At 40.7% G+C, this 27,661-nt stretch overlaps 3 protein-coding genes across 5 annotated transcripts in view; 1 reads left to right on the top strand and 2 right to left on the bottom strand.

The window, feature by feature from the left end:
- dlg3 (discs, large homolog 3) overlaps positions 1-12,876 on the bottom strand; it is a gene marked incomplete at its 5' end in the record, with an annotated part of 71,548 nt that extends 58,672 nt beyond the window's left edge. Inside the window, 4 exons of the mRNA XM_079167700.1 lie at positions 548-661; positions 5,179-5,264; positions 11,716-11,847; positions 12,834-12,876. Of these exons, the coding sequence (XP_079023826.1) occupies positions 548-661; positions 5,179-5,264; positions 11,716-11,847; positions 12,834-12,876 (375 nt within the window). The remainder of the gene's footprint in view (positions 1-547; positions 662-5,178; positions 5,265-11,715; positions 11,848-12,833) is intronic.
- Positions 12,877-13,944: 1,068 nt separating this feature from the next.
- gdpd2 (glycerophosphodiester phosphodiesterase domain containing 2) lies at positions 13,945-22,943 on the bottom strand. 2 transcript variants are annotated; one of them, XM_079167154.1, is made up of 16 exons: positions 22,825-22,943; positions 20,977-21,202; positions 20,147-20,250; positions 19,919-20,012; positions 19,648-19,707; positions 19,464-19,562; positions 19,232-19,325; positions 18,782-18,927; positions 17,555-17,637; positions 17,197-17,356; positions 16,889-17,095; positions 16,649-16,797; positions 15,846-15,993; positions 15,661-15,743; positions 15,545-15,573; positions 13,945-14,563 (listed from the first exon to the last, which is right to left on the bottom strand). In XM_079167154.1, the coding sequence occupies exons 2-16, from the start codon at positions 21,061-21,063 to the stop codon at positions 14,490-14,492; spliced, it is 1,617 nt and encodes a 538-aa protein (XP_079023280.1). In that variant the 5' UTR covers positions 21,064-21,202; positions 22,825-22,943; the 3' UTR covers positions 13,945-14,489. The 2 variants fall into 2 exon arrangements, with proteins under 2 accessions (XP_079023280.1, XP_079023281.1); XM_079167155.1 differs by lacking the exon at positions 22,825-22,943 and adding an exon at positions 22,573-22,716.
- A 1,470-nt stretch (positions 22,944-24,413) lies between these two features.
- Positions 24,414-27,256, top strand: pdzd11 (PDZ domain containing 11). Of its 2 annotated transcripts, none has more exons than XM_079168000.1 (6): positions 24,414-24,467; positions 25,007-25,114; positions 25,238-25,378; positions 25,493-25,591; positions 25,852-25,912; positions 26,718-27,256. In XM_079168000.1, exons 2-6 carry the CDS (start codon positions 25,022-25,024, stop codon positions 26,750-26,752), a joined length of 429 nt encoding a protein of 142 aa, XP_079024126.1. In that variant the 5' UTR covers positions 24,414-24,467; positions 25,007-25,021; the 3' UTR covers positions 26,753-27,256. The 2 variants fall into 2 exon arrangements, with proteins under 2 accessions (XP_079024126.1, XP_079024127.1); XM_079168001.1 differs by lacking the exon at positions 24,414-24,467 and adding an exon at positions 24,500-24,559.
- Positions 27,257-27,661: the final 405 nt, after the last annotated feature.

Raw genomic sequence — 27,661 nt, forward strand, 5'->3', positions numbered from 1 at the left:
TATTTTACAGCTGCAGGTGAAGAGAGTGTTGACAAAATATTTACAAAATGGCTGGGCCATTACCGTGCTAAATACTATTAATTACTGTGATCCGCATGAGCATAATATATGCAAATTATCATTGTAGGTGTTGAAATGCTGAAGAGAAAATTAAACAATTACATTTATTTTTAGCATGAAGTATTAACAGCACAATAAACAACACCGATTCCATCCATTCAAACTGATCAAACAAATCTCTAGAAGTGAATTCCTGGACTCTTTGGACTGCTTTGTGATTTAGCAGTCGTGTCTCAACACCAATAAAATGTTTCAAAAGGTCATCAACCTTTATGAACCGTAACAGATGTTTCATGGTGCTTGGGCACTTTTGTGATGCCTCACTAAACGGTCATGGTGAATGCGTAATCATCACATCATCAGGTTCATTAGTATCTGCTTCTATTAGCAGCAGCTGCCTTTTCTGAAGCCCGTTTAGAACCACTGAGGAGAAGCTGTGTTCAGAAAAAGCCCTCGAGGAAACTCCTTTCTGCTTTGCTTTACTGACCTTTGGCACTTCGACATGGGATAGAGTCACCAAGCCAGAAACTCGCTCCACTTTGTGAGGGCTCCTCCTGCTGGTCACTTGCACCCGAGACACACCATCCTCTTCCTCCTGGTCCTGTGGGACAGCCAATGATCAGGACACGCTTGTGGATATCAAAGATTACAATCATCACTAACGTCTTTAAAGGAGTACGTCAACATTTGGGGAAATTTGCTCATTTGCCTTCTCTTTTTTATCGTGTAGCAAACAGAATATTTTTGACATCCAGGTGGTTGTAAGAGTCTTTAAAGGTGCAGTATAGCAGATTCATAGCATTGATATAGCAGCAAACAACTATTGTTTACATTAAGATATCGTGAACTGAAGTCGACCTGAAAAGAGAAAGAGGTCGCTCTCCCTCTTTGTTGTAATCAAAGCTTCTCCTTGCTTTATTGACATAGCCGGGCCGGCGTTGCGTGCTTTCAGTGCATGTTGGTGCACGTGAGTGAGCCCTGCTGGCTATAGCTCACGGCCGCTGCTCATGCGGCGGTTACAGCCGTCCTGACCTAAACTGTTGTCGCGGGAGCATAGCACCCACCCTCCGGCTCCCCCGGAGATTAATACCGTTAGCTCTGACCGCCCTTTTTGCCGTACTTGTGCTATACTGACTGTGGGAAGTTTTACACAGAGTCTACAGTACCTGGAATTCACTGAGACCATTCCCACAGTTAAAGACCACACAGAACCTCAACAGACAGCAGAGGGCAGCCTTAAGAGCCGACCATCACTGGTGCAAAGTAAAAAAAACAACAACTTTTTTAAAGTTACCACAAAACAGCCCCAAACATTTTCCAAACACAAAGATGCACTCTCTCTCTCCGCGGATACCTCCAATTAATATATGCTTCTATGAATATACTCACACCTAAGCATGAAGGCTGCTGTACCTGGCATCACTGCAACTGACAAAAACACACAACACAATGTTTTTTCCTTATTGTCGCACTGGTATGGATCAGATATACGATGTGTTGTTTTTTTTAGAGATGCTAAGTGAGTATCTCTCTGACGGCTCCATTCCCACATGGCAGCGCTGACAGGCAGGTCAACCGACAGCCCTTTGCACTGTGCACAGTGTGCACACTGTGCACACTGTGCACACTGTACACTTACATACTCACAAGCACACATGCACTTACTAAATTGTGCAGACATGTTTGAAATGAGTCCATCAATTAATAATTTGAAGTCATACAATATTTAAAATGTATGAAATGTTTCAGTTTCTTCTTGGCTATTACTTTCGTAGTTAGTCCAGGGTTATTACACAATAAAAAAAGGTTTTTGCAATAAAAAAAACCACAAATCATTTTTGAATTCTGAAATCAACTGGACTACAGAAAACAGCTTCTTCTCTCATGGTTTCTTTCCTTTCTTTTCCAAAGGAGCTATTCTCCACTCTCACCTGCTACTCTGCACCAAATCAGGGAATTTGCAGACTCATTTAGTTTTCCATCCCATCCTCCACTCAGGTGACAACATGGCTAGAATACTGATGAGCACCTCACTGGGTGTCCATTAAGCAGCTCTCTCTCTCTCTCTCTCTCTCTCTCTCTCTCTCTCTCTCTCTCCAGGACTGTGCCTGGGCCCCACAAGCAGCTGGGATCCAGAGCGGGAAGGATGTGGGGAAGGATCAGGAGCCATGCTGCACTGAATTAGAAGCTCGACAGGGTGGATCACAGAATACACTGAGAGGAGTTTAGGAAGGCAGAATGACGTTCAAACCATAAAGTTCAAACCACTGTCATAGTGTGTGTGTTTTTTATATGCGAGTGACAGATGATAAACATCTGGCACTGCAATTGACTTTATGTGTTTCAAGTGCGCCGACCTTTATTTTGTGTCTTACCTTCCTGTCTATACAGGAAGGAGGAATAGATCACGTTGTGTGTCGACATCTGCTGCGTGTCCTGCATTGTATCAAACATATCACCAGTTTTTTATAATATAACGTTCAGTGTGAAGGACTGACAGAGCTGAAAGAACGTTACAGATTTTATTCTGACAAATTTCATCAATCAAAATCCGTTTCCCCGCACAGCTCTGTGAGCAGATCGTCATGGATCAATAAAAGATATATAGAGATAAATGGTTAAAATTATTAGAAATGGATAACTGGTTGAAATAGTTTTAAGTATCCATCCTCGGGATAACAGTATTCAACTTAAAAAATCTACAAAAAAATGTTACGTGTTTAGGAGCAGTCATAGTCTTCTGCACTGAAGCGTCCATTTAATACAGTTTAGTAAATGACAAGTTTACTGTAGTTCCTCTGTTCAACTGACCATACATAATCCAGTTCAGACTTAGCACATGAATTTCAATAACATATTGCCATTAAGTGATTGACTGAATGGAGGGGCTGTTAAGCACAAAGGAATAATGTTAGATTAAAAGTTCTTATCTCATGTGAGGACTGAATTTCAATATCAAATTAATATTATAGGCCTAAAAAGCACTGAAAAGGGGGTTTGCACTTTACATGACTTAGAAACACAGATTTGGCAGAACACATTGGAACATACCCACTGTATTGACCCATTGTATTGACCCATTGTATTGACCCATTGTATTACCCATTGAATTGACATACACTTGGAAATGTGCGACCGTCTTTTAAGAACAGCAAAAAACTGCAGTGAGCTTCTGGGTTAAGTTCTGTTCGTGAGCAATAATACATGTTATTAATAGGTGTGTCAGGAAACAATGAAGCTATCCTTTCTTTGTAACGGAAAATAATTGGGAAAGATCACACAAGAGAGAGAATCCCCTTTCAGGCCACACAGGGGAGAACATTTGGAATCAATGTTACAATGAAACGATTCAGCAGATTACAATGGATCCTGTGTAAAAGCAAAAAAAGATAAAGATATCTACTGAGGATAAACGGATGTAGGTGGGTAAGTACTGTTTGTCTAGGGTCAGTGTCCTCTCTAACTCACAGCTAAGTAGAAGAACACAGTCATGTTTCTCAGGTTCTGGAGCCCAAGTTTTCCGGACCCTTGTACGTAAACAAAGAAAACCACCTGGGGTGTCATGGTGGCCCCCTGGTCTAAGACGAGTACCATATAACCACAGGGGCCCGGGGCCAGGGGCGTGCGTTTCTCCCCATGCTTCCTGTCTGTCTCTCTAATGTACATTTAAAAATGACGGACTAGTGATATTGGAGATTTGTTATGTTTTTTTTTTTAATGCATATAGAGACTCAATCCGCGTGCTGCATGTTTGTAGATACATTTCAGCTCACGGAAGAACTTAAAAAACTATTTATAGTGGGCTCTTTCCAAGTCAGAGTATTTTGGAGTTAACAGTGAAAGGTTGTCTTCCAACACTACCAGGACTCAAAGTCTCTGAAGGCAAGCTATGGGTCCATTCCCATTTCTGTGGTGTTACAGCATATTTGAAAGAAACTGCTAATATTATTACATCAATAAACTATTGCACACTGGCACGCCTGTAAATAAACTGTATACAGTCCAGTACACTCAGTTTGATTGGGTACATTAAGCAGCATTACAATTGTTCTCTCTGAGGCTTCTTTCAGGCCCACATCATTTGATTAAATTAGTCAGATGTTTCAGTGGAAGAATCCAGTTTCTAGGTCGAAAGGGATTAAAGTGGGCATTGTGCATTAAATTCAGTTTTAAAAATAACATTTAAAAATGTTTAAAATGCTGCTCAAATTAAAATCTGGTATTTTTTTGTTTTCAGAATAAAGGTGTACCCCCACGTACCGCATGTAGACTAACGTTGCATGACTGTGAGTGCAGCCACATAACCAGACACACACACACACACACACACACACACACACACACACACACACACACACACACACACACACACACTAAGCAGAAGCTATAGCGTTTTTCTAATCTCTGCTCAAAAGCAGGCCAGAGATCATTCAGTTAATGGGCTATAGAAGTCAGCCAAAGATCAATTTCATTAACATTTTGGCATAGCTGAAGGGAAGTTATGAGGCAATATTAAATCATGTAAGTGACATGAAGTCAGGGGTTCCTACCCATCCAAAGACTATTAGGAGATCAGTGACGTGGAACTACAAACTAAATTATCCACATTTTTTAACCACTGTGTGGACACTGTGCTGCTCCTCCGTTTACATCTGAATATGGTTTAAATCTAAACAAAATGCAGCTTTGCTTCCTTCAGTTCAGTCGTTGTGCTTTGTGTCCTATACTGAAAATATTCTAAATAACCCTGTGACTGCAAACATTTGTTATAACGAAAGGACTGGCTGACTTCATGAGAGCAATCCACTGATGAGCAAATGGTAATCAGTGCTCTTTTGACTCCGTCTAATTTCCTCTTCTCCCTTCTACCCATGTGTCCCCTCCTCCAACTTTTCCCCCGCCTGACGCTCACTCACCAGATTGAAGTCATCGTGACTCATGGTAACATTTTCTCCACGTAGGAGTGCGAGGGACACAGGTAGTGACACCTCGTGTTGGCTGCCGAGTAACCTTTTTCGTGCAGCCAAAGCACGGCATTCGGCAACATGTGTGACACCAGATACAATGTAAACACTATGCATACTTTCTACAATCTATAATGTGAAGAAGGAAAATTACCTCCAACGCATCTCGCCGGCCGTCTCCTTTCACAACAGTTTGTTCCGCGTTGAGTTGCAAGGTCACCTCGTAACACTCTTGAATATCTGTGAGAAAAAAACAAAAACAATAATGAGCGTCTTTGTTCTTTACAAACAGATGTTTGCGTTTTTTTCTCTCTCTCCCGACTCTGTAATATTTACTTCTTTTCATATCTTCGCAGCCTTCTAAAGTACACTGCTTTGGTTGAGTGAAAGAATCCAGCGATCAATCACGGACACATTGGGAGATGTTTTCCTCCCCGGTGCACCGGGTGAAAACGTGGGGGTGAGAGTCGTCCGTTTACATGGAAGTTATGTCTCCACATTTGCAAGCGCTCTTCTCATCTTGTTGCTGAACTACATGACTCAGGTAGTGACTGAGTAAATCATCAACTCAGTGTCTGTCTATAAAGGCCCGCGTTATAACATTTCATGCTGCCTGAACAACATGCATACTTTCTCTACTTTTTGATTATTTTAGTACAACATCATCGTCGATCAAATACACTAAAGGTCATTTCCAGTCGCGTTGCTTTGAAGCTCCATTTTAGGGTGAGGGTACACGAGATACAAAACGTGTTGAATAAATGTAGACACTGCCCCCTAGTTGAGCAGTGAGCACTTCATACCCTATTACATGCTTTGATTTGAGTGCTGTAGAAAGGGAAGTTGGTTTCACAAAAGCTATTTCCTTAACTATTTCTGAAACATTTTTAATAACACACCATATTATATTATAAATCTAAGGGTGTAAAAGCAGAAAAAAACATCAGCATGAAAGCAAGATTAAGAGTCTACAGCCATGCCAGCAGCTCTGTGAGGCTGAGCTAAATGCTAACGTCAGCATGCTAACATGCTCAAAAAGACAAGCATAACATGCCGGTGTTTGTTTTGCAGATACACGGTTTACCATGTACACCATCTTAGTTCAGTACTCTATTAAAGCACCACAAAATACTATGAGAACAACACTATTAGCATTTATATATCAGCGTGTCTTTTGAAGTTTTGCTTTTCTTTTCAGACTCCACTCTGTTCTCCTCCCTTCTCTTCTCATCTCCACTCATCAACTCTCAGCTCATTATACGCCCATGTCCTGTGGTCACCTATTGAGTGGCAGCCGTTTGATGAGAATGCACCGGGACAATTTTGCTGATGTCACACACACACACACAGGACTGGTTACTGCACTGTTGACATAAAGAGGTTGTTGCTGGAGAGTTCCTCAACTTCCCAAAGTTCAATGTCAGGACAAGCCGTGCTACACAACACATTTGAGAGGGACATCTAAGAAAACTTAATACATTTAAAACGTCTTTTTTTCGTATTAATTAAATTACTGTGAACCTTTTGTTGAAGCAGACTCAAAGGAAGTTCGGCACTCCATGTGTGTGTGTGTGTGTGTGTGTGTGTGTGTGTGTGTGTGACAGAGAGATAAGAGTCAGTATGTCCCAACAAGATACTGTGAGAACAAAAGTGTAAGAATGGAGCATGTGACTCATCACAGTGTCTGAATGTGGAGGAGTGAAGCCATGTGTGGGCAGAAGAGTTTGTTGCCCAGCTGACTAAAGAGCAATCTCGCTCACACAAACTCTTATAGGCCTGCAGACACACACATGCTGTGGGGCCTACCTGCACATACACACTTACATACAGGCATACACGCAAATACTCACAATGACACTACAACACGGTTTAGAGGCAGCACGGAATGTGAAATTGCTTTACAACCAGAGCAACGACAACAAAAAGAATATTCTTTCTTCCTACATGCCCAAAATGTTTGTATTAAGTGCAAGTGGTTGCATTTATTTGAAGTTCATTTTACATATGTTGTTCTATTATTCACTTTTCTTTTAGGTCTGTTTTGGGAAAATAATTGGCTCTTAAGCTGCTAAAAACTGCTCCACTATGTCTGTCTCTCATTTGGTGCAGAGCATTTAGTGTATTGTGGGTTTATCACAGCTGATAAATGGTAAAGTTGATGACTATAAAACCAAAACAGGGACCTGAAAAACACTAAAAAGCTATTTAAAAGGTGAGGTGAATTTGTAGAACTCTCTGAGGGTTCATCACTGCGAGTGACACCTTGAACCTATATTGAGTTATTTGACTCATTGTTCCTAGAAAAGAACCTGGTTAGTTAAGCTTTAAATAAGTCTTGAGAATGTTGCATCGGCTAAGTCTTGCAAGATTTGCTCTTCAGCTGCATCGCGGACACCTGGCTTGCTTTCACACATCTACCGCTTCTAATTACATCGTTTGCATCTATTCCTGGCAGAGGTAAGAAAACAGAGAAAATTGCTCAATCAGGTCTTGAAGTGTTTCGAGATCAAGATTCACAGTCACACAAAGTACAGAGAAACTGTGACTTTCCCAAAAAAAAATCTCTGAACCCGTCCAACCCTCACAGACCACAAATATTCCTGGCCATGGAACAAAATACATAACCCAAGCCAGAAGTCTCTTTCACAGGACTTATTCCCAGATCTCTTTTTGATGTAGGGACTATTTTAGGATGGCCTGGTCGGAGCTCTAAGCCATTTTGTCACAGTCATAGGGGGGTTCCTGCACCTTCTCCCTGTCATACAAAGACTCTGCATGCAGATCAGTGTGTTTGTGTGGTGTTATAGGCCTCTCCTATTTGTCATGTACCTATTCAATTGGACTGAAGTCATCTCTGTATTGCCTGCCTGGGTGAATCATACAACAACAACAACAAAAAAGAATGTGCCCCTGGTTCTTTACATGATGATGAGCAAGCCACGGCTCACTAGAATAACACATTCACAGAAAACTAGGTCACAATTTCAAGGCAGGGCAAACAATTCACCCCCTTGTCACTGCCTCGATAACATATTCCCCAGACATTTAGGGTCTTCTGTAATTTAACGTGCGTTTGTGTGCCCCAACTCCCTGCAGCCCCCCCCCCCCCCCCCCCCCGCCATGCCGCCCACTGCATGTTTGTATGCTGGAACAAAAGGGTGGACGCACAGTTAAGGCAACCTTTGTTCGTGACTGTGCAACCATGCAGACATCCAATCAAGTGGCCAGCACTGAACCTTCCCACACTGCATCAAACTCCTCTTTACTTCCCACAGTGCATCGGAGCAATAAATCTTGCTCGCCAAACTTTCTACCTAACCCTTTGTAAATTTTCATCAGAGCACAAAAAAAAAAAAAAAAAAGTTTACAGCATCGTCAGCTCTGCTCAGAAAGCTCTCCGCAAAATGCAACACAAAATGGTCCGAAACAGAATCGCTTCACACGGACCCTGAGCATGCCAGGGCAAACACAACAGGAGAGGATAAGAGGATGAGTAATGTTTATACGGCACTGTATTCCTATTAGTGCTGTGAACCGGCTGCTTCTCCGCTCTGCCTTCCCTGATGAGAACCACATGTTCAGCGAAGCCCTGCACCTGAGACACACCGACCACAGGCCTCTTCTACCTCTATCCTCGCACTCTGCGCAGATGATCCGGAGAGCCAGGAGGGTTGAGGGAAGAGGCTTGGCATGATGGCCGAGAGCGGTTTATTTTCCTGTCGGCCTCTGGCAAGGCAGCCCTGACTGAACATTCTTCGTGAGGAATGTTTGGAATCCTCATTTAGAAAGCGAATCCTCTCCGATTTTCACTCTCTTAACTAAATAACAAGATGTATTACATCTGATATCAATAGGTATTAGAATTGTTTTTTCTCAGCATTTTTAAACGATTCATATTTTCTGCTCAAGGACACTTCAGCATGGCTCATTCTTAGTCCTATGAGACCTGTGGCATTGTTGGCGATCCCAGACAAAATGTCCGTCTTTAGGAAGCTGTAGCGGGCTCAGTCTTACTGATAGAGTGAAGAAGATAGATATCATATGAAACTGGATGACCTAATGAATCCATTGGCGCCAACGCTATCATGCTAGGTTGTTGGGAAGCAGGCTGAACGCTCCTAAGTTAGGCTAAATTTTGGCAAAGGAAAACTGGCATTTTCAAAAGGGGTCCCTTGACCTCTCACCTCAAGATATTAATGAAATTAAATGGGATCTCTAAGTACCCACGAGTCTCCCATACAGACATGTCCACTTTATTTTAATCACATGCAGTTTGGGGTCAAAACCATGCCGTTTTTTTGCATGCAGTATTAATGTGTTATTTTCGCCTCTTCTACCTACATTTAACCCCTTGCGGGTGTATGCCTGGTGAACCTGGCGAATACAGTCACCCTATAACTGACCTATAACAAGACCGAAAGTCTACGGACATGCTAGCAGCTGTGAGGCTGTACTTCGGCACAGCTGTGCTAAATGCTAAAATCACAATGCTTACACGCTCACAATGACAATGCTAGCATGCTAACGTTTAGCGGGTCCATGTTTCGGGACCATCATGTTCCTCATCTTAGTTTAGCATGCTAACATCTGCTAATTAATATTAAACACAAAGCACAGCCAAGGCTGATGGGACTGTTTCACATTTCATGGCAATCTTATTTGTTAAGCAATTTCACACACACACACAAAAAAATGTTTGCACGAGTAAAAATCAGAGGATCACCAAAAATCTGTATTCCTCCTCTAGGGACCATGAACGCCTGTACATTTTGTGCCAATCCACTCAATAGGTTGTGGAGATTTTTCAGTCTGGACCAAAGTAGTGAAGCGACCACCCATGCCATCCCTAGATCCACAGACACTGCTAGCATGGTGAAAAACATCCTTGGACACTTAAAAGGACATCCATGTCTGCAGAAACCCCAATTCCAGAAGCAATAGTGGTTTTTCTTGTATTATGTAGTAGCGTATGTGTAATATTTAAAAGATACAGTCTATCTATGATGCCATTTAGTATAAAGTAAACAATCAACAATTTAAAGCGAGGGTTGGTCATCTTCACAAACTAACGAGAGTGAGCTAGATTTTTTAAATTATCCAACCAAAAGAAGGTTTGGCACTATCTTATTTGATTGCTGTCCATATGTAAAGAGAATTTCAACAAATATAACAAAAACTGGTTTTTCAACAACATTACCAACCCTAGCTTTAAAGAACAAAACAAATATATCTTCATATGTTTTTGATTAGGGATATCAGCATGGGACAGCAATGATTAATATCCCAGGCCGCTAACAAGAACAAGAAGTCAAGGTATTTTTATCTTCCATTATTTACTCCCTTTAGTGGGACCATTTAATGTATTTACTAGCAGCTACAGATAAATACCATGTGGTCTCATGATAGTTGTTGTCTGTACATGTTGAGGATGAAGGTCAAAACAATGGATTACTAGGTACTAAGAGCCAGAAAAGGTGCACCAGTTGTGTCTTCCTGATTGGCCAAATGAATGCAGCTTATTTTTGCTGCATTTGAAGAAGCCTTTGAGACGGGACTTGTTGGGCCGCTAAGCCATATTTGGTCTTGAAAGATGGATTTTGAATGATGGGATACAACAAATGAGTCCCTACCACGAACTTCACTGTGGTGGAGAACAAGCAAAAACAGTAAGAGATCCTGTCTTCATTGCACCACAAACTATGGATTTATATCATTCCGACGTATTCTGTTAAAATGGTACTAAGCATCAGGCAAACAAAAAATCACTGGCAAAAGCTGTCATACTGTATTTCTTTAAGTGCTGCCTGGGCATGTCCGTCCCCCCCCCCCTCAGCTCCCCAGCAGTGGGTCAGCAGTAGCAACAGCAGACCCAAGGGCAAGCATCATTATAACATGTCTGTGGTAATTAGAAGGACCACTCAACCGTTGGTTAAACTGAAGTAATGCGCTTTATCTGCTTTAAAAGGAACTCCGATTCACATTGGCTTCCCTGAACTCTTTTCAAAAACACCAGACTTGCCATGAAGGTGTAGCTGGTTACACATAATAATAGTGACTCTTCAGTGTCCCATTAGAAGCTATACGCACACTTCAGGATGCTTTTAAGGAATCGTTATATAAGTTTAGTCGGCAGCAACTTTAGTTACGACTATAGCGTTGAGGTAATGGCAAATCAACTGTTTCAGGTGTTCAATGATTAATTAATAACAGGGGAAATATAGTGCTTTCACAGTGTGACAAGTGTGAGCTTATAACAACTCAGTCTATAGATAGACTGTGTTGCGGTGGGTTTTATTAGGATTTCATTACAATGTGAGTATGTTACAGAGGAAACCTTTGTGAGGCAGACAGAAAGGCCTCTTTCATAAGACTTAATTGGGAAACATTTAGACCCAGTTAACTTCCCATACAAATTAATACAACCTGACCCTGTCTACATCCTGTGTCTGCCTGCAGCCAATCACATGACAACACAAATCAGAGTATATAAGCTACCCTAAATAACTTGAGTGTAGCAAACCATAAAAAACCAAGCTGTAAACCGACTCTCTTACTCAAAAAGAGGAGGGTGTGAACAGGAAAAGTTGTTTAGAAAGTCCACCACAACTCTGATGTAATTTAAGCTAAAGGGCAGAGTTTTGAAAGACCACCTCCTGGAAAAAAACATGCTGTTGTAGAGTGTTTTTCTTACCAAGAAGGGCATGGAACAGCTGACTGCCCAAGATGGAAGAGACTTTGCCCACGCTGGTCTTCAGGGCCTGCTCCTCTGGACTGGTCAGGTTGTCCTGGTAGCGTCTGAGCAGCCCCACTGCTCGCTCTGTGTCTGCCTCACAGGATAAATACATGACTCAGGACAACAGCAGCAGCAAAGAACCTATACATGTTAGCATTCATTGTTGACAGGGTTAATGTTATTCTCATGAAGTTGGGTTATAATTAGTATTTATTGTGTTGCTCTTGAAAGTCAGTTAATTCAAGGATAGAATATACAAATGTGATAGGATACCTTCTTAAATCTGTTACGGCTGCAATTTACAGAAAAAAATTGCAAGTTCCCAGAGGCCTTGGTGACTTCCTTTAATATATTGTTTTCACCAGCCAACATTCCAAAACTTTAAAATATTCAGATTAATGACTATACAGCTGGAGTTGTAGTGAGTTTGTGCCACTAATTCTCTAATAATCTCTCAAATATAGAGAATAACTGAATTTAAACAATCAGCAAATGCAGAACTCGTAAAAATATAAAAGGTGTCCCAAAGGACTAAATACAATTATACACCTCAACTTAATTTCCAACTATCACAGACATAAGGTTATGTGCCAATATGATATTTTACATCACATATCATATTATAATAGTAATAATCATTTTTGGACTCATAGTCAAATGCAGCACTGGTGTTAGCTACATCCTCCTGTAGAGCACATTAAAGGTATTTTCTCTTGCAACACGACTGTACAGCTGGTTGTTGAACCTGGTGGGTGGTGAGGTAAACAGCACAGAGATGATGCACATCACGGAGGTAAATCTACAACTTCACAGTTCCCTACCTCATCCTGAACATTTAGACCGAGAAAAAAACCAAATCTCAACAGTAAGTTTCTGCCCGGAAGTTGCACAATTCTCCAGTCACAGTATTTATATATGCAAAAACACGCATGTTTCAGACGGGATTATAAACGGAGGTTAGTGAGCCAGTTAAAAGTCGTGCAAAAACTTCCACGTATGTGCTGACGTGAACCTAAAATTAGCTACAAAACCGATGACACGTGAGGGATACGTTACGTTATGTTAACGGTACTTACCATATTTATGTACCATGGTATGGGCAACTCCAAAGAAAGTCATGTAAACAACGGTTTTGACTGTTTTTTTAAGAAGAAAATGATAATAGTAATAGTCCCTCCTTGTTCACAGACGAGAGAGAAGTTGAGTTTTAAATCCAGTCGGCAGACACTCCCCGTGTGTGTCCGTTAGTGTTGGTGCAGCGGTGGTCTACACCCACACAGGCTGAGAGGAGACAAGAGGAGACACTTTACTTCATGTTAACTCTCCAGAAGTTTTTGGGGCAAACGGCCTTAGAGCGTGATGTGTTCCTCCTCCCCTCACACACATGCCTCGCCTCCATTGGAAAGCGTCCCTGTGGCTCTAAGCCCTCATTGAGACGCTGTTATATTCATATTAATACATTTAACCTACCTGGATTTAACTTGGATTATCTACAGCATGTGGAACAGTCATTTGTTAACAGTCTCTTAATGAAACATCTTGTCCAGGGTTAAATATTTCACTGACCCGCCTCATGTAGCCTCTTTTCCAAATGTTTGTGTCGTGTGCCATCTAGTGGCGCTGTTAAGATGGCTTGGGAATCACAGGTTCAAGGAGAGCTAGCATAATGAACCGCCGACCCAACTGTCGGCGGTCGAGTTGCACCATGGGTAATGTAGGCGCCCGGCTTTGACGAGGAAGAAAGACCTCTCCGATCATGTCGCGTCGATTTTGATTGTTTTTTTGATTGTCCATTGTGAGTCATCATTTCGCTGCCTTGAGGCAACAGACAGTGTACACGTTGTAATATCTGTTGACATGTTTCAGATTATTGTTGTTGTTCTTTATGTTCATATACTTTGGGATATAACGTTATATTGTACACAGTAGTTAGATGTTTATGTTTACCTCTGTTCTACTTTGTCTTTAATGTCCTTGTTTTTATTTTTTTCTAGTTTATTTGTATATTCTATGTATGTACGTTGAGAGCAACGTGAAAATCGGAGTCAATTTCCTTGTACGCATACATGGCCAATAAAGCACAAATACAACAATGTAAAAGTACTCCATTACAAGTAAAAGTCCTGCTTCCAATGTGTACCCAAGTCAAACTAGTATCAGCAAAATGTTTAAAAAGTAATAGGCCTACACACACTATGCAGGTAAGAGGGGCTCTGTCATGTATGTTTGCATTTCTGGTGCAAATGCAGAGTGCAGTGAAATGTGACCATTGTTTCACAAACAAAAGAAACCAGAAAAGGAAGACAGAAATTAGTTTAAAGAAATACTGAATCATTATATAAAGAAACACAAATATTTATGTAGTCAAGGATAAAATACACAGACACAGGACAGTGTAGAAAATAATCAGTGCTTTCGACTCGGGTTACAGTATATACCCATCGTTCCTGCAGTGATACGATCAGTAGCAACAGAAGAAGGATTAATACCCAGTTAACCAGCTAAACTTAAACAGAAACAGAAAAGTAAAACAGCCAGTAGCATGGTGCCGATATTAACATCGTATAACCGCTGAAAAGGCAGCATTCTTATTTTCATGGCTTTAGAATACAGTATGGTTATTTACATTGACTTGCTTTCTTCCTGCTTTTAGGTCCAAACCATATTCTGGCGGTGCAAACAAGGATCTATTAGTTTTGTGGCAGAAAAATGTCCTCCTAGAGTCGGGCAAACTACCCGCTGGATAAGAAGGGAGACAGTTCTTTCTCGTTCCAGGCTGAAGTTTTGTTTCTTTGCCTCTCGGTCCCTGTGTAGAGTCACAACAAAGTTATAAAAACAGACAAATGAATACAGTTGTAATCGCTATAGATTTGTTTATGGTTAATAAATAATTTGTTGTAAAAGAACAACATTTGGGTAACCAGGTTGTAGAATATTTGTTTTCGCTTTCTATTTGAGAATGATGACATTATAATATTCCAAATCCATTTACATTTTTTTCTCACTGTCTAAAAACTATGTTAATAAAGATTTTAAAGTGTTCCTGTATTACAAATGTTTGTAAACGATAATGTAAATGTTGACATGTTTTTCATAAATGGATCCAAATAAGTGTTCTAACGGTCCAAGTAAAAATGTTGTTTTACAACCTGGCAATCCAACATGTGATATTGACGTCCTAACTGATCAATAAAGCTTCAGTCAATAATGTATCAGTTAGTTGAGCCATAGTTACAGCTTATACACCTCTTGTCCATTATCTTGCATTATTACATTCTCTAAAATATTGTTAGTTGGACTCACATTTTTTTTAAATACATTTTTCCATTGTAGTTACATTAACCCGTTATTAACTTCATGTCAAACCCAAAGGATGGATTGCTTCAATATCACCACTTTTTAAAAATGTTATTAGCAACATGGATTCATGGATAGAAAGATAGGAAGTCTGTTTTAGTATCATTATGTTAACTAGATCTAAAACAATTAGTCGGTTAATAGATTAGTCCATCAACAGAAAATAATAACAATCATCAATTAATCACGTAAGTCATTTTTTCAAGCAAAAAGGCAAAAAACTTTTCCGTGTTCCAGATTTGTTGATTTTCATTTCATTTTTATGACAGTAAAATTTAAATATTTTGGTTTTGGACAGCAAATTGAAGATGTTGCCTTGGGATTTAGCAAATATTGATAAACATTTCATAGACTTATGGATTAATTGATTAATTGTGAAAATAATCTGTAGATGGATCAATGGTGAAAACATATTGAAATCGTCCAGTACCTCTTCTGGTCCAGAAACAGTGCGTTTTCCTGTCGGAAACAGTGAGGTGGATGATCAGTCAATTCACTTTCATCAACATGTTCATACAACAGACACAAACGTGTGCTCATGCTTACCACTGAAAGATGTAGAGTCCAGTCATTATCAGAATAGATGCAATGTCCACTGTAATCCATATTATTCGGTAAGTAAGAGGCGCCTGTAACACACAAACATGGGGTGTTTACGGCTGGCTACTGAAACAACCAGAAAGGGAAGTAAAGCACACGCTACTGTTCGTGCAGCTGTATGCGTTGCTCACCATGAGCCCGTCGGGCCGCTCCATGTCTTTTAGCAGGTGGCAGGAGTTGGTGGTAACAGAACTGGCCCCGGCACACCACAGCAGAGAGAACAGCCAACGCTCATTAACCACCCACATGTTCACCGTGACATTCTTGCTCCGATGCTTCCTGTCAGATACAAACACAGCGTCTGAAATGTAGAACTTTGTTGAGATTACAATGTAGGTGAATGAAGACAGAAGTATATCGGAAGACGGGAATCTATGGAAAGCAGGACAGTAGATGTGTGTGTATGCAGGTCTGTATCTGCATATGTAAATGTCTGTAAGTAGGTACATGTATGTCTGTGCATATTATGCTCCTGTGGGTATTTTCTCCCTTTTCTTTTCTTCTTTTTTTTGTCATAACGATTATCATGCTTCCCTTATTCGACTATTTTTACATCGGTTTAAAAAACATAATTAATAGAATGTATAAATCATACGAAAAGTATAACGTTTTTCTACTTGCATACATGGATGGACAGGGATTTGTCTTTTATGTAGTTCACTTTCTCAAAACATGTTGCTACACTGCATTTAATTTTTATCATTCTTTAGTCATTTTTAATGGTTTGTTTGCTCATACATGGAGCAGCACTCCCGGGTTGGAACCTTATTTCAATCTCACTCCCTGGAGGCCGATCCTGCGCCTCTATAGTCAGCGCCAGCACTGTGTCTTAGCATGCCACACACAGACTTTTAATTAACACACTGCTGTGCATGCCCCCTGGCACTACCTATAGATATAACGGATGTATTTAGTTTCATATTTAATCCTTTACCTGATGTCTTCTATACTAAACTTGCTGTATTTCACATTCAGGTGGCCCCCCTCTTCGTTAGGCATAACACTTTCGTTGTCATAGACCTGGATGAAATCTGGAGCAGTGTTATTTACATATTCCCTTTCTGCTGGAGGAAGCCAGAGGACCTGTACAATAAAAAAAGAAAACACCTTAACAAAATATGCCTTATCGTGAGATATCTCAAATTCGATTAGAATGAAATAGAATCCGGCTTACCAGGTTTGGGTCAATGCCAGAATTCAAGATGGTGTTGACTGTGTCCACTGTGTCATTTTTCTGGTTGGTACTATACAGGTCAAAGATCACTGAGATGTTGTGCTGCTTGGCGAGGTTAAGGAGCTGAAGCAAGGAGGGAATGGTCTGATTTCTGGCTGTTTCCACCTCCTCTTCTGAGAGCTCAGACACTGAATGGAAAGGATCTGTCTAAAAAGCCAGACAACACTTCCTGTAACTGTGGCATGCTGCACGATAGCACATACATCTTTATGAGTATTACAAGTATGTGTCAAAGCCGAAGCCCTCACCTTTAGGAACCATTCACCTGCATTCAGACTCTGTAATTCCTTCCAGGTCAGGTTGGCGCTGTGGCTGAAGTCTTTATTGGGGAACTTCTCTTTGACATCTGTCGTTCTCAGCAAGAACCCAGCGGTATTGTCATGCATTAAGAAGGGAACCCTGTCTTTACTGGGTTAGAAAAACGAAAAAAAACAACATATGTGAGGCAAAATCAATCCCATATTTAAAGGTGCATGAAGTAATATCTCTGTGGAGATAGAATCAGAGATAAGTAACTTCCCCTATGAGGATGTTGACACTCAAAGTATTTGTTCCGTGTCATGTACATTGACATGTGTCTGCAGAAATCACACCGTGGTCACGTACCTGAGCTGGACGTCTGTCTCAAAGGCCGTCACGCCGCACGCGATGCTCCTGTTGAATGACATCATGGTGTTCTCCGGGGCCAGCTGAACACAGTGCAGACCGATGGGTGAGACGAACTACCCTAAAGCTGTGTGAACACACACAGCCCCACATACACCGTGCTAGCTGAGTTTATTGGTGACCGCAAGCTAAGGAGGACAGAGCAGCACAGCATATGGGGGCCTCACATGATTGGACATTTGTTCACACCTGAGCCAGACGTTAAGTAAATTTGCTGTAATGTGAACACATGAAAATGCAAAGTAATTTAACAAATCAATGGACACAATATAATATAGTGACAACAGGGGTATTATGTGTTGTGTAGCTTTGTATGACAGGAGATAAAGATATGGCTGGCTTACAAATGATTAGTTTGACATTTTGGGAAATAAACTTATTTGCTTTCTTGCTAATACTAAGATGAGGAGATCGACGTTCATATCTGTCCATTAAGCTATGGCCAGCAGACGGTTGGCTTAGCATGAAGATCATCACTAAGAGCTTAAACACGTTATATTGTTTGATGTGTTCACAAAACACAAGTGTAAAAATGGATTCGAACAAATTGTGATTCTATGATTTTTCTACCAGGCTATATGTCTTGGCTGGGAACAGTGACTTTCTTTCAGAGTGGTATTGATCTTCTTATCTTACTCTCAGCAACAACAACAAAAAAGTGAATAGCATATTTCTCGAAATGTCAAACAATCCCTGAAAATGATCCTCACTCGTGTTTGCCTGTTTGCTCTGACTATATACGAAACCTTAATTATAACTGCCATGCCTCTACTGTGACAAGTAAGATCATTAGCGTGAAAAGGCTGGAGATATTTTACAGTGTCCTCTTTATCCTCTGTATGGAGAGATTCAGACGACTAAAGGACGGGTCAAAGAGGGTAAAGTATTCTTTCATCTCTCAGGCCACCAAATTCATTGTTGACTCAGCCGGTGATACGTTTCCCATGTAGGCTACTGATGGCTGATCATTTAGGTTTCTTGTGGTCGCTTGAAGTGTTCATGTCTTTTGTTTTTCGTCATGTGTCTCTGTGAGTTCTATGTTTTACCTAGCTGCAAGACAAACTTCCCGTTGAGCACATAAAAGTCAAAGTTGAAAAGAATCACAACACAATGCGAGGTGGACCATGTGTACCTTGAGGGTGTTGTCAAGTAAAACAGGATGCTCACCATGGGTGCGCCGCGGTGACCAATGAGCTTTGGTTTTTCAGGCAATTCGGTCGGCTCTATCAGACAAGGAGACTGGATCCTCAGGGGACACAGGAAGATGGCTGCTGATAGCACTACAAATATCCCTGCAATCAGGAACTTAGACCCTGGTGAGAACAAACGGCAAACGATAAGATAATTCTCTTAAGCTGTTCGCACTGCGGTGAGTCTGAACAGAGGGCCTGTGCAGAAGTCCCTTTAGCAGTGTGAGTAAATAACCAGCATTGTTTGTACTGTGGTTGTATCGTGAATGTATTTGTGTCCTTTTCCCCTTGCAGCTATTGACACATGAATAGTTCTGTACACTTAGTAAACAGCCATTTGTTAAAATACATATGTGATATCATGTTCAGCTGATTAAAGTGTGATTTTAAGCCAATATGTGCTTTTAAATGACATCTGATGACATACATTTTTTCTCAGCCATGTCGAAGCCCTGGAAGACAAACAAGCTCAGCAGGGTCAACGCTCCAACGGCACCCAACTGCAAGAAAGGGGCTAAGGCCTGCCAAGAGGGCGACACGCACATCAAAAACACATGAGGTACACGGACAACTAAAGGAAAAAAAACAAACAGACATTTACTCTCTCAACATCGTTCCCCAAAACACGCCAGCCCCTTGACATGAGAGCCTCACTGTACCTGCAGTGAGAGAGGCACAGTCGGCCATTCTCGCTGCCACTTGAAGCAAATTCCCGTGACTCCGAAAGCGATGAACATCACGCCAAAAAATAAGAAGATCTGTGTAGAAAGAAAATACTAATATGACAACCTGAATAGATGATGCATATTTGGGGGGGGGGGGGTTGTGTGGTTAAATGTTTACCTTGTGTAGCCAGTGTAAGTTGAGCGGCTCCCTTAAGGCCACTTGGACCAATGCAAAGAGCTGTAATGAACGGTATTGAATCATGAAATTGCAACTATGGCTCCCTACTATGTTTGAAGAATGATACTAGTACATGGTAAACAGATGTTTCTTATTTACCCAGACTTCTAAAGATCCAACCTCATGCCAGTAATTAACCACTCAATATCCTGCAATCACTGCGTCCTTACCATAACATTTGAACATCACAGTATCAACACGATATACTCACCAGCAGCAGAACACAGTAGCTGGTTAGCACTGCGGAAATGATGATCATCACCATGAACCAATTCACCCATCGTTTCAGTTTGTTGAAGCCCTCCCTGATAGAACAAAAGAGGGCAACACAAGGTCAGCAGAATAAAGGTCACGAAAGAAGAAAGAAAGGAAAAGAGAGAAGAAAAGAAAGGAATCTGGGCTTTTGTGAGCGATCCAACGCGGCCTATTTGTCACTCACCAGTTAACATCCTCTCGGTCATTAAACGTAACCATGCAGATGTACATCCAGCACAGGCAGAGCAGGGACACCAGAGTGACAACTGAGAACCAACAGCATGCATGCTAAAAGGAAAAGGACTGGTGAAATAGTATTCATTTTATGATACTTAAAAAGCGTTTGAGGGTTAAAATAATGATCGAGATATTTTGTGTGCTGTGTGTGTCTGTGGATTCCAAAGAGAATTTGACCTGAGAAGACAATGGAACAATTCCAACATTTTTTTATATTTATTTTAGCTGCAATGTGTCGTGACAACGCACCACAAACGGTCCCTTCATGCTCCTTCACCATCAGCGACACACCTCTCCACCCTCTCATTTGTGCAGAAAATGATAGGCCCCACCCCCTTTTATAATCCTGTTCCAGATAAATCTGAAACAAGCCTGTTACGGCCTGTGAGTTCACTTATTATTCTTGGCAGACAATTTTCATCATCATCAATACTTAATTTACAATGTTTTTATCTTTTCTAAGAATATCTGAATATCTTCTCTAGACAAAGGTATCCAGTTTAATTTAAAATGCATTTAAAACCTGGGATTCGTATAGAAAAACTGTTCACTGGCATTAATTCAGTCCGGTGGAATGTTAATCCCTGATTACAGGGATTTGTAAAGGTTATGCTCAGTGGAAGTACAAGGAACCTGAAGACTGAAATAGATATGAATTATTTCATAAACATCACACACCAACGTATAATATAGAGCTGTGCTGAAGGAAATTAGAACACTAAAGACGTATCTCCCTAATGGTCATATTGGAATATATTTAGATTTGAAAATACTTACTTTTCTTTTAGGTGTACTTGAGTGCTTCCAGTGGCAGCTATATAAGCCCCTGCTGCAAACTCTGCAACAGCTATCGTCTGGAGACATCACTTCTCCTCCTCATGCACAGTGTAGGAAGTGCAGCTCCTGTTCAGTGCAACCTGGACACCTGATACAGCCTGAAGGACGGAGGGAGCCCTTTCTCTGGATGCCGAGGAGAGGCCCGACCTCGTTCACCCCGTTAAACCTGTGAAGTGTAAGAGGGGAAAAAAGACGACTGTGACAGAAAGCAAATGAGGGAGGGGGTATCAAGTCAATCCCTGCTCAATAAGCCTCTCAATAGAGCCTGTGTGCAAAATGGGGTATCGCCACTGGCAGCACATACAATGGCCAACACCATGGGGTATTGAGAGTACAGCGCACAGGCCGGCCTCAGAGTGACGACACAGGATTGGAGCATTTGCAACACAAACAGCCACAGTGACAGGCACATCCATACACAGAGAGAGGGGGTGGAGGAAATAAACTGTCCATGAGTAAAGAACAAACATTGCTGAAATGGTGAAGGAAACTCTTTGGACGTAGTTAGTGACTTCATAAATATTTAGTTTAAAGTATATGAGAACCTCCGTGTTGATATGTAGCCTGAGAATGGGGCAAAGCAAGATGCTGGAAAACATGTTGGGGCCTGTGATTTAACAGTTGTGCCATGCAGGTTTCGATCACCCCTTGCAGACAAGACGTGGGAAATTAACGCACGTTATTTGTCTACCACCGAAGAGGTGGTTTCTGTTGTTTCGTACGAATAACCGTTTGTGGTTTGACTAGATTTGACTTGATGTTTTGCCAGCTACTGTCCCACTTAGATTGCTCAATTTTGTTACAGTCAAAGCCTTCAAGGCATTTAGCAAATAGCTCAAGCAGGTAAAGCTGAGATGAACCTTAACAATCACATACCAGTCTTATGTTTTGTCTACTGCATAGAATAAAATCAACTTTTTTAACATTAAATAATGTTTTTCTGTCCACAGGTGTATGTCCCTGATGTGAAACATGGGGCGCCTTGTTTCACAGCAAATATTCAAATGAGTTTTACATCTCAGCTGAATGTTGAGTAATAACCGTAGTTTGTGACAACCAGTGATTGGATAACCAACGAGAGGGAAATGGGAATGTCCCACTCACAACCAAAGAACAATTAGATACTTCTTCACAGTTGAGTGCCTTACAACAGTGTCATTTGTATGTCCTTGCAAAACACACGAGCTGGAAGACATCCCTGTTTATTTATTTAATCATACCTTAACTGTCACTCTCACTTACCAACATAAGCACACTTAATGCATTAGCACACTTGCTACATGCTTCAAAGTTTAAGGATATAATTTAGTACAACGTATAACTACATAAAATGAAGGCACAGCACTGGTACCTGCATTGTTCAGCAGATTAAACGATAACACAGAGACGCACCTTTCCGATCCACTCTGCCACTTTTGTGTTAACACTTAACCCTGGTTGGCAACTTTGACTGTAATCTTAGAATGGTTGATGTTTATGCAAGGATAACACATGGAGAAAACACCCATCACTCCTCTCACTCTCCCTGATGCATACCTGTCAACAAGGAAACATGCCGCTCTGCTGTGACCTTCGTTGTTGCAGTTACAGAAAAGGTTTTTCCTCCAACTTAAATTTTCAACTTCCGTCTTTGGTTTGTAATCCAGAAAAGAATTCACACACAACTGACTGAGTCAATTGCAGTAGTTCAAAACTGTTTTTTTTCTATCAATCTATCTAATCTATCTATCCTAATTTATCTATTATATCCATCTATCTGCAGTATCCAACAAAACGAACAAGACTCACCATGAATCACACTGTGTTGGTAAATTCCTCTGCACTTGCACTGAAACTCACTCGGTGGGAAAAGCACTCTGTTAGCCTCCACTCTACTTGTCTGGCATCCTTTCCACTTCAGAGTCCGTGAACTGAATGTGAATGGTCCCACATGAATGGATGAAGGGATGAAGGGGTGTAGCCCAAACAGAGAGGGAGGATCCAAACAATTCAACTCAGGTAGTCTTTAGAGAGAAACTTGTAGTTTAAAAAAAAACTGAACGTGTACACTGACAGTTCCTCTGCAACAAGTAGTGTAGAGAAGTATCTCTCTAGACGTATAGTCTACATAAGATACTTTGGCTCCTCAGGGTCACTTTTAACAAACCCCATGTTCATGGCCAGATTGAGAAGACCTGGGTTGACTTACCAAGTTGAGAACCACCGATGACATTGCTTAATGTCATCACGGTTGTTAGGGTTCGTTAAGTCAGATAATGAAAAGATATCCCGGATATGTTGAACTCTTTTCGTAGTACAGGCGTTGGGTTACTCAAAAGAATCCGCAGACCTTGTTGTGAGTAGTTTCGTGCAGGAACCATTTTCTTTCAATCAAAATTCCTACATGACACTGCTCACAACAAGGTCTACGGATTACCTTGAGTAATCGGGTTATGATTTCTAGTAACAGGCTGTTTTTCAAAAGTATCTTTTGACGCTTTGAGCAACTCAACCAGAATGCCATAGTCCCATTATGTTGGCGAGAAGGCAGACGTCTACTTTACAGACATTTACTGTACTTAAGTACACTTTTGAGGAATTCACAAACCCAGCAGTAGCCTATTGAAATTAGCCCCATTGCTTCAGTGCAACATCAAAGTGATGCATAGTATGAAATATTCCATTCTACATAATGAGCACCTTTACTTTGGGTACTTAAAGTATATTTTGATGCTAATACTTTTGTACTTTTACTTACGTTAAATTGTTAATGCAGGACCCTAACTTGCATCATAACGTTTTTACAATTTATTGCTACTTTTATTGAAGTAGAAGATCTGAAACACAACATTTAAGTCCTATATGTAACACAGACATAATGTATAATGATATTTTGATTATAGTAGTAGTTAAACCAGAAACTTTTAGAGACAATAAACATGCTTGATAAAGCTTCAACACAGTGAACAGCATGTCTGATTTACATTTGCATTGCGTGCAGCAGTGCAGACTTGTCACACCAATCAGTCTGCACTTAATAACCGCATTACATTATAACAACACTGTAATTTAAAGAATAATAACTACAGGCATATGAGGCTTTGAGATACTGTGTTACAAGTAAAAGTCATGCATTCAGAAGTATTAGCATAACAAAGTACTGATGCAGAATATTCCATTTCAGCATAAGGTATAATGTTTACATCAGTTTAATGTTGCAGCTGGTAAAGGTGGAGCTCATTTTAACTACTTATGCTGCAAGGTTGTGAATATTCCTCTTATCTAATCTTTATTTTTCATAGTCTTTGAAAAGAAAACGACACGACTGTGTTAAATTCCAGTGAATGCATGTTGGAGTGACTCCTCCGTGCCAGCAGGTGGCGGTAGTGCACTGGATTCCACAATCATCGTTTTAATACAAGAAAAAGTGCTGCTAGCCGTCAGACTGGCAGGTGAGATACTTTGTTGTTTTATGGCTGTCACTCTGCTTTCTTTCCCCCTCCAGAGGTTACGCGCTGTGTTCGTCGTTATAGTCCATATGATGGTAAACAGTGAATGTTAGTTAAATGTGATTTGTGATGAAGAGAGCAGCAGCGTTTCGAAGTTAGCCAGTAAGCTAGCTTTAGCTTTAGCTAGCATCTCGTTTGCATAATAGTGTGAAATGATCCACTGTCGGCTAAAGCACGAATAGCCTCATTTTATCTCTATCGTCTGTTACAAATGTGCATCTATACAAACTTTATTTTTAGGATTTGTATAATTATCAGCAGGGTTAGTCTTTGGAAACTGTGTTTTTACTAACTTGGTAAGTATTCGACAATATGTGATCTGAATGTAACTTATATTGTTGTGTTTGGTCTCTTTACTCGTTTTTATGCTGCTGCTGCTTACATTATAAACATAAAGCACATGTACATATGTTATTATAACAAGTGTTACATTACGTTTTAAGGAAGAGCTTTTCATAACAATGTGCATTTTTGTCTTTTAGGTGTTTTTATAAACAATGGATCAGAAGATTCCTTATGATGACTACCAGCTCCCTGTGGTATTCCTGCCTTCATATGAGAACCCACCAGCATGGATAGCCCCACAGGAGGTATGACACACATTAGTGCGTGGAACCGAGCAGGTTATCAGATGTCTCTTAACAAATCAAGAGATTTCAAGCTCACAGGGCCATAATGGATATCGTGTTGTCTGTTTCTTTGTAACATTTTAGCGGGTTCATCACCCCGACTACAACAATGAGCTCACCCAGTTCCTGCCTCGCACTGTTGTGCTGAAGAAACCTCCAGGAGCACAGCTGGGCTTCAACATCCGGGGGGGCAAAGCGTCACAGTTGGGCATCTTTATATCCAAGGTGTGTGTGTATGTATGTGTGTGTGTGTGTGTAGGCCTGGCATTAATGCTTGTGGCGCTGCTGACTAATTGTCCCCACGTTGTGATTTCTGATTTGTGTGTGTCGTGCTGGCAGGTGGTTCCAGACTCGGATGCCCACAGAGCCGGTCTGCAAGAGGGAGACCAGGTTCTTTCTGTGAATGAGGTTGATTTCCAAGACATAGAGCACTCAAGAGTAAGTGAGAGCAGTACTTCTCCCCTGAGACTCACACAGATAGTAATCAACACGTTATTATAATATCTACTACATCCTCAGTGCAGTCGCAACAAGACGTCTGTGTGAAATGGGCCTTTATTTTAGAACGTGCCAGTTACATATTTCAATGTAAATATTTATAAAATGCCTCTATAAGTTCAGCCCAATGTTACACATTTTTATATAGGTGATAGCCTTTTTATTGTATTGCATTAAGTTGATTCCTTCTTCCTCTTCAGGCTGTAGAGATTCTGAAGACTGCGCGAGAGATACTGATGAGGGTTCGCTTCTTTCCTTACAGTAAGTCTTCCTCTGCAAAATCCTATCAAGTGAAAATGACGACAATCTCTAACTCGCGTCCACAGAGTCTGTACTGCACTCTTACTTTGTCTTTGATGGCCAAATCAGGATTTTGTGACCATAAATAACAGATGAATTCATGTACAGTTATTAATTAAACTTAAATTGTGTATTTTTTCACTGATCATTATTTAAAATAGAGCCCCGCTTTGTTTATAATAAGTTATTGATACAAACAAACCTTTAAAAAGCATCAGAAAACAAAAGCAGTTAAGATTGACTTGTTGTCTGGTGTTACTATTAGTTGGTACATTTCTACATTTCTCGAAGCGTCCTCAACACGTGTAGAAAAAAAAGGGAGATTAAACAAGTCATTTCAAAAAATGTATATTCTGATGTGAGAAATGTACTAAAGCGACTGAGAACACTGTGAGATAATATCAGAAGAACTTAACTCGGTTTGATAGCATGATAGCAGATTCCAATCCAACTTTTAAATCTGTGTCATGAATTGTGCCTTTTATCATCCTCCAGTATGCCAGTACTACAGTAGATGCTTTATCAAAAAGACTGTAAAAAGAGAGAAAAGCTTTAGGAACATTTCACCTTCTGGGGGACCAAACCTGAAGGAAAATGAAGCTTAGCTGCCATCACGCTACAGTACCCGCATACTGTGGCTAAGATAACTATCTGGCTGATCTCACCGCATGTCTTCAACAACAACAAATAAAAGGCTTTTTAGTCACTGAATTATATCGTACTGGTCGGATGACATACAACATTATTGTGTGTTTTCTTCTATCAGACTACCAAAGGCAGAAGGAGAGGACTGTACATTAGGTGGCAGCAGAGAGCGAGAGAGCGCGAGGGTGTGGGCGGGCTGGTAGTGGACATCTACGTCACTGTGCGTCATCGCCCTCCTCCCACGGACTCCGGCCTCCATTCTGTCTCCGCTTCAAGATGACTGACGTATGACTAACAAGCCTCATTGTAAGGACAATATGTACTCCGTCGTGTACTCTGTCAGCCGGTTACCCGAGCGCTCCCTGATCTACTGTGGTACGTGGTGATTTGTACTCCATCAGGATGTATTCACAGGAAGTGCAGGAAGATACGGTACAAGCAGAAGCTTAATCGACTTTTCACATTATAGATGATGGAACTGATGCATATTTTTCTAGCCGAGCATAACATTCATAGACATTCAATTCATTTTCCTCAAGCCCCTATAATTCCTGTTTCTACTGTAGTCTCAGACATGTATTTAGATCAAGTACAGAGGAGCACTTGTGTGTACTGTACACGTCTGCCTCTATGACAAAGATATGAAGTGGACACACGTGCTCAGCTGCGTGTTTATTAGGTACACCTACCTAAAACGGATGCATCAGCCTGGCTACAAATCCTACCGTCATGAAATGTTTAATGTTCAGTTTTTGTTTGAAACTGTTTGATGGAATCATTTAAACTCGACTTCCCCTTACTAGCTTTTCCTGGAGCTTTCAAAAGCATATCATGATTCCATGATTTTTTTTTTTTAACGTGTCTTATATTGACAAGTGTGTGTACATGTAAAATAAATGTGCATATGACTTGTATTTCCTTACGCACTGACACACATGAGACAGCAGGGCCTTATGTATTTTAGGAGGAAACGATGGTGCAAGACTTCTGGTAAATATCACTGATCCTAAAATCACTGTGACTATACTGTACATCCAGTTTTTAAATATTTAACAGTTTGTAATT

This window comes from Pholis gunnellus (genome assembly GCF_910591455.1).
Source record: "Pholis gunnellus genome assembly, chromosome: 10".
Classification (NCBI taxonomy): domain Eukaryota; kingdom Metazoa; phylum Chordata; class Actinopteri; order Perciformes; family Pholidae; genus Pholis; species Pholis gunnellus.

Excerpts from the sequence above, each read along its gene's own strand:
- pdzd11 (XM_079168000.1), top strand. The coding sequence starts at position 25,022 with ATGGATCAGAAGATTCCTTATGATGACTACCAGCTCCCTGTGGTATTC. Across the intron at positions 25,115-25,237 it reads CATGGATAGCCCCACAGGAG|CGGGTTCATCACCCCGACTA; the intron begins GTATGACACACA and ends GTAACATTTTAG. Across the intron at positions 25,379-25,492 it reads TGGGCATCTTTATATCCAAG|GTGGTTCCAGACTCGGATGC; the intron begins GTGTGTGTGTAT and ends TCGTGCTGGCAG.
- gdpd2 (XM_079167154.1), bottom strand. The coding sequence starts at position 21,063 with ATGTCTCCAGACGATAGCTGTTGCAGAGTTTGCAGCAGGGGCTTATAT. Across the intron at positions 20,013-20,146 it reads GACCGAGAGGATGTTAACTG|GGAGGGCTTCAACAAACTGA; the intron begins GTGAGTGACAAA and ends TTGTTCTATCAG. Across the intron at positions 19,708-19,918 it reads GCTACTGTGTTCTGCTGCTG|CTCTTTGCATTGGTCCAAGT; the intron begins GTGAGTATATCG and ends CGTTCATTACAG.